General features: G+C 36.0%; 1 protein-coding gene across 2 annotated transcripts in view; it reads right to left on the bottom strand.

The window, feature by feature from the left end:
• Positions 1–1,869: 1,869 nt before the first annotated feature.
• The window catches only part of cyfip2 (cytoplasmic FMR1 interacting protein 2), a 46,953-nt gene continuing 35,550 nt past the window's right edge, over positions 1,870–13,272 (bottom strand). Inside the window, exons 23-29 of one of the 2 annotated variants that reach the window (XM_007254444.4) lie at positions 13,023–13,113; positions 11,802–11,932; positions 7,482–7,554; positions 7,262–7,356; positions 5,803–6,041; positions 5,528–5,675; positions 1,870–4,436 (exon numbers count right to left, since the gene is read on the bottom strand). In XM_007254444.4, coding sequence (XP_007254506.2) covers positions 4,269–4,436; positions 5,528–5,675; positions 5,803–6,041; positions 7,262–7,356; positions 7,482–7,554; positions 11,802–11,932; positions 13,023–13,113 — 945 coding nt within the window. In that variant the 3' untranslated portion in view covers positions 1,870–4,268. Of the gene's footprint in view, positions 4,437–5,527; positions 5,676–5,802; positions 6,042–7,261; positions 7,357–7,481; positions 7,555–7,960; positions 10,489–11,801; positions 11,933–13,022; positions 13,114–13,272 lie in introns of those variants that run through there. The other variant, XM_049483880.1, reaches the window with a different exon arrangement.

Raw genomic sequence — 13,272 nt, forward strand, 5'->3', positions numbered from 1 at the left:
AATGGCTGAAATAACAACAAAAAAATGCAGAGCTTTCAGACCTCAAATAATAATGCAAAGAAAACAAGTTCATATTCATAAAGTTTTAAGAGTTCAGAAATCAATATTTGGTGCAATAACCCTGGATTTAATAATATGCATTAATTTTATGCATCTTGGCATCATGTTCTCCTCCACCAGTCTTACACACTGCTTTTGGATAACTTTATGCTGCTTTACTCCTGGTGCAAAAATTCAAGCAGTTCAGTTTGGTTTGATGGCTTGTGATCAACCATCTTCCTCTTGATTATATTCCAGAGGTTTTCAATTTGGTAAAATCAAAGAAACTCATAATTTTTAAGTGGTTTCTTTTTTTTTTTACAGAGCTGTATATATAAGATTTTTATAAGGCTAATAACACTAACAGCCATATGTGCGAGACTTTCTGTGCACACATGAGGATGAGTTGAGATCTTTCATGGCAGGGCTTCCAACTGATTTTAACTCATTTTTCAGCAGGATAATGCTCACCCACACACAGCCAGGGACGTCTCCACCAGATTACAACACCTCCTTGTCCTGCCTGGTCTCAGGATTCATCAACAATCCAGCATTTATGAAGCAGCTCGGACTCACCTTCAGCTTCAACCTACGAGTGTAGAGCTACAGGATCTACAGGTCCAGCTGCAGCAACATCTGTGGGTAAATGTGCTGCAGGATTCATACAGAACCTGTAGAACCTCCACCGTACCCAACCATCTCAATCTCATTTTGTATCCAGGCTTTTGAAGCCTTCTTTTTGTCAGTGAATGTATGAAAACTTTCCATGATTTGGCTTTAAGAAACTTAACCCTTGTGTGGTGTTCATATTTGTGTTACTTGTTTACTTTGTTACTTGTATTTAATTCAGCAAAATTAAGCAATTTTACATTAAAATGCTTTACACATGCTTGCTTCACCTAAATTGCAAGCAATATAAACAGCTTACATGGTAAATATTTGCCCTTTACCTTTCTTATGTTACATTTCTTTTAAAAAGTGCTACTCTTTTTTTATTAGTTTTTTTAATAAAATGTAAAAGAAAATGAATTAAACTCAAGATATGAGTAGAAAATTAGTTTAGTTTCAAATTTACAAATGAATCAATGTTTATTAGCCCTGGGCCAAACATACTGTATGTAATATAAATGTGTAGGGGGGGGGGGGGGGAGGTGTACAGTGTGTGTTTATTGAAAATGTGTTTTGATATATGTTTTTCACAAAAAATGAGCCAATGCCAATGAGTTTGAGTTAGAAAAAATATTTTTTTTGTATCATTTGATGAAAAATGAAAACGGGTCCCACAGACCCGAACACCACACAAGGGTTAAATAAAAAATTTCCATTTAATTGCATGTCTTCAATAATGCATTAATAACATAATACATACAATAAAATATGGCTTTGAGTGGTCTTGAGGTCTAAAGTGCTACCACTATGATTGGGAGATAGCTGGTTTGAATCCTGGTCATGCAGCTTTCCATCAGCTGCCGGAGCCCTGAGAGAGCACAATTGGTCTTGCTGTCTCTGGGTGGGTACAGTAGATGGCCCTCTTTCCCATCATCACTCCTAGGGTGATGCCGATCAGCACAAGGCTGCGTCTGTGAGCTGATGTATCAGAACCGAGCCGCTGCTCTTTCCTCCAAGCGTTAGCGCTGTGATGCTACTCGGCAATGCTACAGCATCAGCAGCAGTTCAAAAAGAGGCGGAGTCTAACTTCACATGTATTGTAGGAGGCATGTGCTAGTCTTCACCCTCCTGGTGTTGGGGCCTGATGAGTGCGTTGGGTAATTGGCCGTGTAAATTGGGGATAAAATAGGATGAAATAAATAAAATGAACCAGTCTGAAGAGTCAGTTAGATCTTTTTTTATTTCATGGAAATACAACATAATTCTCAATTCTTCCTTTTGTAGTAGAACCGTTTGTTGTTGTACATCATATTACTTTCTGTTGTTTTTTTATTTTTTTCTCGTATTTCAAAACATGATCACTTGTACAACAATATGAACAAAAATCCATGTCACAATAAGATCCAGGATGACAATAATAATAAGTTACACCCGTCATGCTAGGGTTTAAAAACAAAGCCTCAGAATTCACGTCGTTGTTTTCATCGGTTTCCAGTTTTCATTAACAAAGAAAACCTTTCGTTTTGAAGGAGTGAGAAAAACCCAGAGAAACCAGTCCAGTGATTTACTATTAGCTTAAAACATAAAGAAAAGAGATTCTGAACAAAACAAAAAACAAAAAAATAAGAAAAAGAAGAGTTAATGAGATGAATAATTGATGAGGATCCACTCACAGTAACAGTAGCTTTCTTATAATTGCCTTTATATACAGAACAAAGGGGGTAGAATGTTTTTTACTCACTTCTTTTTCCAATAACACTGTTATAATATAATCAATAACACACTGTACTGTGTGAACAGGAATGCTGAGCTTTCGTCCAGCTCATCTCTGAAACATTTCCGAAACTTTTCCGAAACAGTGGCGTATTTATAGTGGATTTTTCCCTTAAATAAAACCAGGAGTGGCCTCTCCTCACGGAGTCTGTGTTGTGCTCAGGCTGATACAGTGATAAACAACAAACAACAAAGAGGTATCCAATAAAAAACGTCCTTCATTTTCCTCGAAATTAAGATTTAGCGAGTTCACAATTAAGAGCTCCACTGTTTTAAAGCACACGCTGTGTATTTAAAACGTAAAAACTAAAACATAATTAAAACAAGCAGTCCAGAAACTGAGATGGTACTAAGTGCAACCAGAGACGGGGCTTCTTTTCCATAGTTGAGGCAAATACTGAGTATACATATTTTACGTAATAATAGAAAAGAACAAGTACCACGCTCAATACTTCACTTTGTCCAACAGCGACATTTACAATGGAATTTTTAGGCAGAAGGTAGAAAAGATGGAGGTAAAAATGATTCTATGAAGCAGAGAGATGAGGAAACGAATCGCTGGGTATTGAAGAAATGTGAAGGCTGATAAATAAAGTTTAGTGTCTGTGAACTGACTTTCTGTTTTTTGCTGCTTGTCGGTGGATTTTTGGGCATTATGTGGACTGTTGAGTGAAGATGTGGATACATAAACTGTTGAGAAGATTTTTGAAGATGTGGGTGGGGTTTAAAGGAGTGGGTGGGGTTTGGAGGGAGTGGGGTTGCATGCAAAAAAGAAAAAATCATCACAAACAAGAGAAAAAAATATATACAGCCCTGTTGGGATGGAAGTAGTTTTATATTAGAAGCTGAGATATTGTAATTGTTACTAATTATTAATGTGACTATTATTATTAAGTTTCTCAGAGATTTATGAGCCATAAAAACAACCTTGGGTTATATTAATCTTGTGTGAATACATTTTTGGCAAATAAAAAACTTTTTCTCAAGTATAGAGGCTCTTGAAGAGGCGTTTTTTTTTTTAAATCTGTGGTAAATTTCAGATTTTAAACAACTTACAACAATCAAATCCAAAAGACATGCTGATATAAAGAGACCAGCGCAAGTGCAGCATTATGAATCCAAACACTACAAACTGTTAAGATTGAGACTATTTTGGTCTCTCTCCATTTAAGCAGATATAAGGCTGGTCTTCCTGGTAGCACTGCAGAAATGGCTATGAGTGAACTGATTCTAAGTGTGTAAATCGAGTAGCTACTCCCATCTCAGTTAATTATGTCCCGATTTCTTATCACTCATAAATTTTACAGATGTCTTTTAGTAAAATTACACTACTACACCTCCTCATGTTAAACTAATCCCATCCAAACAGGGCTTAAGGCTCATTTGAGATCAGTGAGTCTGGCTGTGAAACTTTACAGAAATAACAAAAGTAATAAAATAATAAAATTCACAATATCAACTAGTATATCCGCTCTGGTTAATTTAATAGTAATATTTACGTATTTTCTTTCATTTCGACTCAAACATAAATGCTATTCTTTTTTTTTTATTCGTCTTGTACCGTTTTTGCACGTGTTTTTAATGGATTCAGAAAGATCCTGATCTCTAAGGACTTTTATTACAGGTTATTGAATGCAGAGACTGAAGGCTCAGAGGACAGCTGATACAGACCGAGCTGACCAATCACTTAAGGATCTAATGTTGGGACAGGTGTGCAGGAGGTATGTCTGCCACTGAAGAAAAGTGGTTGAAAAATGCTTGTAAAGGACCTTCAGCTTTCAAAGGGCTCGCGTTAGCACAAACCGACGCCCACCAGAGGAAGGCGGGGCAGTGGCAGGCGTGTTTTTTTAACATGTGGTGGCGAGGGACTGGTGTATAGGAGGCTGGAAGCAGCGAACATGCTCTACTGTGGAACTGTCCGTCTCTACAGCCTTCATGTACTTGTTGAGGATGGCGAAGATCTCGTTGTTGAGGATCTGATACTTTCGGATGCGGTCCGCCATCTTCTTCAGGGGCTGGAAACAAAGAATAAGAAAAGGGAAATCACACATCGAACACAACTCTGACGACAAGTATAAAGACCGCTACTGAGACTAGCTTCGAACAAGAGCATTTTAAAGAGCATTTTCTCATTTTGAAGCCTAAATCGACCTCTACCTCACTCTACCTCCAGTTTTGTTACGTCACGTGAGTACAATCTGCAGTGTAAAGAGCTCCCTCTCTTGCTGCATGTGAGTAATGCATATTGAGGTTACTTTTAATTTAAGGATTTATCACAGCTGTGTTTATTGCAAATAATGATAAAACTAAAATTAATCATACAACTCAAGTGGGAAATGTTATTTATTTATTTTTTAATTTTCTCAAAAATTGACAGTGCGTCTTATAATCTGGTGCTCCTTATTTATGAATTACGGTTGTGTTTACAGCGCTCAAAAATCTGTCAAAATGTTTTAGCATGACTTTGGTAAGCTACAAAGCCTCTTGATGGATTGTTGCAGCATTACGGCTACTATTGTCAGGAGACTCATGGAGTAATAGAGTATTACTAATAGAGTAATAATCTATTATCAGCCATTTATGTAAAAATAATGGAAATCTAAGCGCTTTACGCACCCAAATAAATGTTTTTAGGAGAGAAATGTATGTAGATTAACTCACAGATTGCGCATTATAGTCTGAAAAATACAGTATAAACTACATATCAGTTTTTGTGATAGAAAAACAAAACTGAAAAACGTAATTGTGGGCTCAGTCAGCCCAAAGCCCCAAAAACAGCGCATCCAACTTCTTTTAAACAAAGAAAATGATACATTTTTATATAAATAATACATGTGACATTGTTAAGCATTAATATTCACGTTTTAACCCCTCTAGCACCAGATTTAACTCTTCTATTAAGCTATGGTTTAAATTGTACAGTTTAAAAATGTTTTAAAAATACAGGACAATATCTTTTATTACTTTTGGACTACAAAAACCTTTCTGATGTGTTTAATTAACTGTAATATATGGTGTCAAAACTCTGCAAATACAAAAACGCACTGTAAATACAGCCACATTACCCCACAATTCATTTTCAGAGGCTCAGAGAGAGCAAACCCACCACATTCTTGATGATCTCATCCTTGCCGTCCTGTCTCTGGACCTTGAGGAGGTGGTAGCAGAAATCGAAGAGATCGAAGCGCCGCTGCTGTCCCAACAGCACAATGATGGCACAGCCAGCCCAGTTCAGTCCATCCCCAAAACACTGCCTAAACACACACAACCAAAAAAACCATCACTTTAACTTAAACACACTCAGAATACACAGATACAATACAAGACATAATGGGGGGCAGGATTAGCATTATGCTAATCATGCTAGCGGTAATAACGTACTCTGCGGTGAACTCGTGCGTGCCCACAGGGATGCAGTACACAAACTGCATGGCGCTCCAGAGCCGGTGGAACTCCATGCACTCGTCCACGTGCATGACGCCGTTGGTGGGCGGAGGGCCGCGCCACACGCTGTCCTGCAGGAAGCTGCGGATGCGCGTGAGGATGACCTCGAACATCGACAGACCGCAGCACAGACGCTCCTTCGTCAGTAAGTCTCCCTCTCGCGCGATGGCGATTTGCTGTCGGATAGAGAAAGAGACATGAACACGTGATCAAAAGAACATAATGAGCCCAAATGTTTGTCTATTTTCTCAACAGTAACTTTATTTTACTCTGATTTTGTTATGGCTGATGTCCGTTTTTGGATTTGGGGGATTTAGTGCCTCTCTGGAGAGAATGGGTAATTGCACCAAGCATGAGGAAGAATCATTTTTAACTGGGCAGGTGTGATGCGGTCTCCTTTCAGAGCGGATGAATCCGATTCCAGGTTATGTTCAGTCAGAGAGAGAGAGAGAGAGAGAGCGCTCAGTCTGATGATTCACTCCTTCGTTTCTTTAATTTTACTATGAGTGAATGAACTACTGAGGTCTGAGTTTCCTCCTCTGAAGTCTCCATTGCTCCACCAGCCGCTCGTGTTCAGTAAAACTGGGCCGAATCCTCTTTTAGAGGCTGTACGTGTGGCGTAAGTACCTAAAGACCTGTGACGTGGCCAGAAGAAGAACTCCCGCAAAAAGCAACCCGAAACCCAAGTTTTTAGAATTAATATATTAGACTTCGCAGGGATGGTTGTTTCAGCACACTGGTACCATTAAACACTATATTTTATTCCTTCTCCACTCAGAAATGCTTCTGATTTTAATTTTGCTATACTTTAGTTTTGAGGTAGTTTTTGTTTTTTATTTACATTGTTTTTTGTACGTAGGCTATAAGCTCAATATAAAAATGTTTGTTTGTTTAGAAAGTATTTTATGTTCTTAAAGAATATTAAATTATATTAGATTACAGAAAAGTCATTCAGACATCATTCCTATAGTCTAATTTAATAATTTTTCTTTAATAATTGGTCTATGCTTCTTTAGTGTTGTAATATTAAATAACATCTTTCTAAACAGATTTCACTCATTCAAAGAGCCCGTTTTTGTTTTTAAAGTTCAGTTTTAAAGCTCTCTTGCTAAAAAAATGTTGGGTTTAAATCGGGCTCAGGCTTGTAATACAAGCTTATTTGGTGGGTCGGGCTCAAGTAGAACGTGCACGGGCTCGGGCCGGGTTGGACAGAATTTTTAAAAATGTAAACTGAAACAATTTTAAAATTACTCTTCCGCATCCTCGGTGCAATTACCCATTCTCACCTGAGAAATCCCCCAAATCACAAAATTTACTGACTTCAGCTTTAAGTAAAGTGTAGCATATTTTAAATACAATAAATAACAAAAATTTACAAACCATAAATCAGCCCTACCTGTGGAGTCCCAAGCCTCTCAATGAGAGGAACCAGGTGCAGAGGAGCGTACTTCGCCTCCAGCCTCTTCATCCTCACCTCCAGCCTCTCGCCCTCTACAGACCAAACAGCAGCACAGCATTAAAGCTCAGCATCAGCATCTACCCCCATTTACACTCATCTCACCACCAGCAGAGTGTAATAACTCAGCTATACATCATCCCGGAACAACGTCTTTCACCTTTAATGTAGACTCTGGGGAGGATGTTCTGAAACGGGGCAGCGTGAAGCAAGTCACAAACTTCTTCCTGGGACTAAAGTTAAACAAACAGGCAGAAAAAATAAGAATTTAATAAGCAATAAAACTGTTTAACAAACAAAAACGAATAAACACTCACTCTGTACACTCACACACACACACACACTCACAGCAGTGCAAACAAAAGACGAGTCATTCATATTAAATATAATATTAATACGACGATGTGGGATGTATGAGAGAATGAAAGGCCGTTTGGTCCATAACTCTCAGCTGGACGAGCCGAAAACTGGAGGAAGTTACACAGATTTTACTATAATTAATAGGTGATGTGAAAATATGATGAAGTTTTGTTAAATATGACACAGAAAATAGGCCTAAATGAGAGTTAATATGAATTAATAAATGCAAAATAACACCTATTTTGATTTGTGAGACAGTTTTGTGATATTTTATTATTATGTTATTGTTATTGTTATTATAGCTTTATATTGCTATTTATAATGCTCACTAGGGGTCGACGATAAAGCCCTAAAATAATATCCTGATATCTCAGGATATTTTTTGTCTTTTTCTTTTATATTTTAAGAATAAACATAAGATTTGTATAACTTCAATAAAATACCTTGATTTTGTTAAAAATGATTATAGTTAACAAAATAAAAACTGTAGCAAAAATGAAGCAATGTAAAAACAGAAAACTAACACAAAACTAAAGTGTAGTATCTTTTAAATACAATAAATAACACATAAAACATAATAAAAAATAGACTGTTTAGTATCTAAGACACTTACTGCTCTTCATTCACATGTATCCATGCTGCTATAGCACATTTCTGGACTTTTTGTATTTTATTCTATTTTTTTTTATTTTATCTTTATATTTATGTATTTAATAATTGCTCTTTGGGTGTAACTAAACTGTGAGAATACAATTTTGTTCTGCCTCATGTACCACATGTGATGTGAATGACATTTTTTTTTTATTGTGTAACATATTATATAAGATATTATTGTGTACGATACAAAATGGCACACCTTTAATAGCCACATCTTTATAGGTTAACTATAAAACTATTTGTTTTAATAATCAATTCATTTGTTTTATGTTTTAATTGTTTTATTTCACAGTCACAATCTTTTCGAATTTTTATTTTATTATTATTATTTTTTTTGTCCTTTTACAGTTTTATAATTTTTATTTTATATTATTTTGTTTTCTATTACATCTTATCCAAATGTTCCTTTTATTTTTAATTTTACTGTTTTTTCCTTTTCCATTTTCCTTTTTTTATTAGTGTTTTGACTGCCTTTTTTCTATGTACAGCACTTTGAGCTGCATTTTAATGTATGAAAGGTGCTATATATATAAAGTTTATTATTATTATTATTATTATTATTATTATTATTATTATTATTATTATTAACTTCATAAAGTAAATAGTCAATAAGTGGGACTAGTGAAAACTATTATTATACAGATATATGGAGGCCAGCGCAGGATACTATATCAGTAAATACAGTATAGTGTATTTTTTTGATGAGATTAGATGTTTATAGAGAAATCCTACTTGTAAAAGTTCACAAAACTGCTGACATTTAGCTCTATAAGAAAGGTGCGATACATGCTGTTATATATCTCTATAAAATACTCAGTGAAATGAGGTGTACACTGATTTGATTTGACATATCACTTCAAACACAGTAATAACCCAAGCAACGAGTGGGCTCGCACCCTGACGAGAACAATGTCAATGATAGATCAGCGTGCAATGATCGACCCACACATTCAGAATGCTTCGGAAAAGAAGACACGTTTAGAAAAGAAAGGAAGAAATAAAAGACAGGCATCAGAAGAGTCGAGTAGATTAGAAGAGAATAGAAGTGCATGAAAGCAGATGTGCATCAGTACAGGACATCACGAGCAGCCAGACGGTGGCTCCTATACTGCCATGGATGCAGAAGACTTGGAGGAAGGATAATCTGATTATTGACTTATATGTAAGGGTGTGATCACTTTTTTTTTGCCTCTGAATCCGAGTCATTTGATTTTGAGTATCTGTCGATACCGAGTTTTGATTTGATACTTTGGCAATGCAGTAAAAAGTTGTCCATTAAGGTTTATTTTTCTTTTTATTTATTTAAAAAATATAGAGAAAAATACAGAGAAATATTGACTAGTGTAGCTGCATATACAGCTCTTGAAAAAAATAAAAGACCACTTAAAAACTTCTTTGATTTTACCAAATTGAAAACCTCTGAAATATAATCAAGAGGAAGCCATCAAACCAAACTGAACTGCCTGATTTTTTGCACCAGTAGTAAAGGCATAAAGTTATCCAAAAGCAATGGGTAAGACTGGTGGAGGAGAACATGATGCCAAGATGCACAAAAAACTGTGATTAAAAACTGTGATGGTTTATTCCACCAAATATTGATTTCTGAACTCTTAAAACTTTATGAATATGATCTTGTTTTCTTTGCATTATTTGAGGTCTGAAAGCTCTGCATCTTTTTTGTTATTACAGCCATTTCTCATTTTCTGCAAATAAATGTTCTAAATGACAATATTTTTATTTGGAATTTGGGAGAAATGTTGTCTGTAGTTTATAGAATAAAACAACAATGTTCATTTTACTCAAACATAAACCTATAAATAGCAAAATCAGAGAAACTGATTCAGAAACTGAAGTGCTCTCTAAGGGCATTCATCAACGAGACAGTGAAAAGTCACATTTTTGATATATCAGTAATCCAGATCTTTTCACTCGATTGAGATCCTTTGACTTCCGATTTCCAATCACACGATCAGATCTGGGACGACCCTACTTATATAAGCATTCTGCTCTTTGTATCTTTGAATCCATGGCAGCACAGAGCACCGGAGTGAGTAAGAAGAGAAGAACAGAAAGAGTAGAGCGACCAGCGACAGTGTGCTACTGATCTGAGTGAGGTTCTGTTACGTGAGTTAGACCTAATTCCTTACCACCTGTTGTAGTTGCCAGCGTGTAATGAGAAATAAAGTTGCGTTTTAGAGGCAGATGGCAGCACTATCCTCTACCCACATGTAGAGACATTGGCATACACACAGCAATGAACCAACCACACACACACACACACATATACCCTCATATACTGTATACTCCAATCCAGTCTGACCCATTGAACACTATATCCTGAATGGCAATCATTAGTATTACATCCAACTGCTTCATCATGGTCATAAATATCATGGAAATACTGTCCATTCAAAATATTAGGGACACACCGAATATCTGGCAACCATAAAATGACCTTATTGCAAAATCTCTGTTTTAAATTGTATAACTTAAATAAAATTTAGGCTTTTAATTTATGCAATGGTGATTAATTTGCAAAATAAATACATTAAAAAAATGTGTTTTGTTATTCAGTGTTCAACCATAGTGCATCCCTAAAAACACCAGTAAAAAGTTTGGACATACTTCCTCTCATTTTATCTGTTTTCCTTCTTTTTATGATTGTTTCCTCCATTGTAAATTTAATATTGAAGACTACACTGAGGACAGATCTGCAGACTCTTGGTGATATTTTATTCTCAGTGTCTTCATGAGGGAAAATCACCTGGAATAGTTCTCTCAGCATCTTGACGGAAGGAGTTCCTGGAGGTGCTGAACAATAGCTGCTGCTTTTCCTTCAGGCTGTGATGCTCCAGCTCATCCCAATTAAATCACCTCAAATCACCATCTCAGTTCATCAGGTTTAGATCAGGGGATTAATGTGGAGGACTAACACTTTTTTACAGTTTGCTAGGTAATTCTCTATGGGACGCTTTATTGTTTTCATGCCTTTAATATTAATCTACAATGTAGAAATTAAATAAAATAAAAACATTGAATGAGAAGGTGTGTCCAAACTTTTGACTGGTACAGTATAAACCAGTCAAACTCTTCCATCTTACAACCAGACAATTTCAGTGTAAAGCATGGAACATAGTTTTAACACTGAAGGATTTACACACAGCAGACTGAAGCAATCATGAAAATATGTTATGTTATGAGTTCATTAGGCAAATACTGTATATAAAAGATGTAAGAATTAGATTTAGTTGTATTAAGCCACACAGTTAGAGAAAACACCTATTATAAAAATTAAGAGTCAGCAAGAAAAGAAAAATTCAGGAATTTGACGCAGGAAAAAACGGCACTGTAAAGAACAGTTATCCCAGCCCCTGATAGAGAGAGAGAGAGAAAGAGAGAGAGAGAGAGAGAGAGAGAGAGAGAGAGAGAGAGAGATAAAGGTAGATAAAGTGTAGGCACTTACCAGAGCTTGCTCTATCAGGAGGCAGAAGAGGATGGCGTTGCCGACCTCCCGCAGACTCTGAAAAACGTCTGTCTTCAGCTCAGCGTACTCAATAATGTCCTTTAGCTGGTGGTGAAAGAACTCCAGAATACCTGAAAAAAAAAGCAAGCCACATTATGATGCTCATTGTTATCTTACACTCCATCAACAGTCTGAAACTTAGGTGTGTTTAGGTAAATTTCTGGCATATTGCTATCTTAGCAACAGAAAACACAGGTGCACCACTGACTGACAACAACCTAGACAGACGTCAACATTCAGACGTTCCCCCCTTATTATGCACACATTTTAAATTAAGATTGTTTTCGTACATAACCTGTTGTCACACCTTCACTGTATGAACGAGCAGGTCAGTTTCCTCTGCTAAGCAGGGTTGTACACGTCCAGGTAGCTGCACCACTAAAATAGCAATCTGCCAATGTCAGAGCACACCCGGCTTTCAAAGGTAATAGCAATCAACAAACTGATTGGTTTATTAAACTTTACGCCCAAAACACACCCCTGATTAATTAAGAGAATTAGCACACAGCTTGTGCGTACTTCAAGCCATGCAAGGCGTACTTTTCCTGTCGTTATGATAGCAAAGACACATGAACATATCACATAAAGATTGCTAAATAGGGCCTGTAATCTATATCTGGTTGTTCTAACATGGGAAATATGAACAATGTTTTGAAATAAATTTCCTTTTGTATCAAACAAACCTGCAGCATGTCATGTTTGGTTTCATTTACCCTTTTTTTTTTTCATTTATTTTATCTTTTTATTTATTTCTGTAACATTTTTAATGTATTTTATATATTTTATTATTCTAATTATTCATCTCTTTATTTTATTGCTTTACATTTAAGCCAGTCCACCTATCCTTTTATTCTCAATTTTATTATTTCTTTATAACTTAATCTTATATAGTTTGCTTGTTTTTTTTTAAGCTTTTACCATTTAATTGTAATTGTTTTGTTTGTGAAGTTCCTTATTTTAGCTCACCTGATTAAATACTTAATATTTCAATCCCTTTAAGTTGTAAATGCTTGGCTGAAAATGAGGGTTACACTCAATGTATTACCACATGAAAATAAAGGTTTATTAATTGATTAATTGAATGAATGTTTAATTGATTTGCCTTACATGACACTGAACATCCTGCAGTGTTAATATTGCACAAAATCGTGATGATCTCACCTGGTGATCCATACTCGTGACGAGGCAGCCGGCAGATCTTCGGCATCACCTCTATCAGAGTCTTCACATACTGCAGAATAGTGCCCTGCAGCTACAGACCAAATCAATACAGGACAGAGAACAGTGATTATACAGCACTGGTTCTATTTATTAAACTTACAGTTAAAGATATAGATTTATATACAGACATATGTACTGTACACTACAGGTCAAAAGTATTAGAACACCTCATTTTTTTCTCATTATTATT

Source organism: Astyanax mexicanus, chromosome 10 (assembly GCF_023375975.1).
Source record: "Astyanax mexicanus isolate ESR-SI-001 chromosome 10, AstMex3_surface, whole genome shotgun sequence".
In the NCBI taxonomy this organism is placed as follows: Eukaryota; Metazoa; Chordata; class Actinopteri; order Characiformes; family Acestrorhamphidae; genus Astyanax; species Astyanax mexicanus.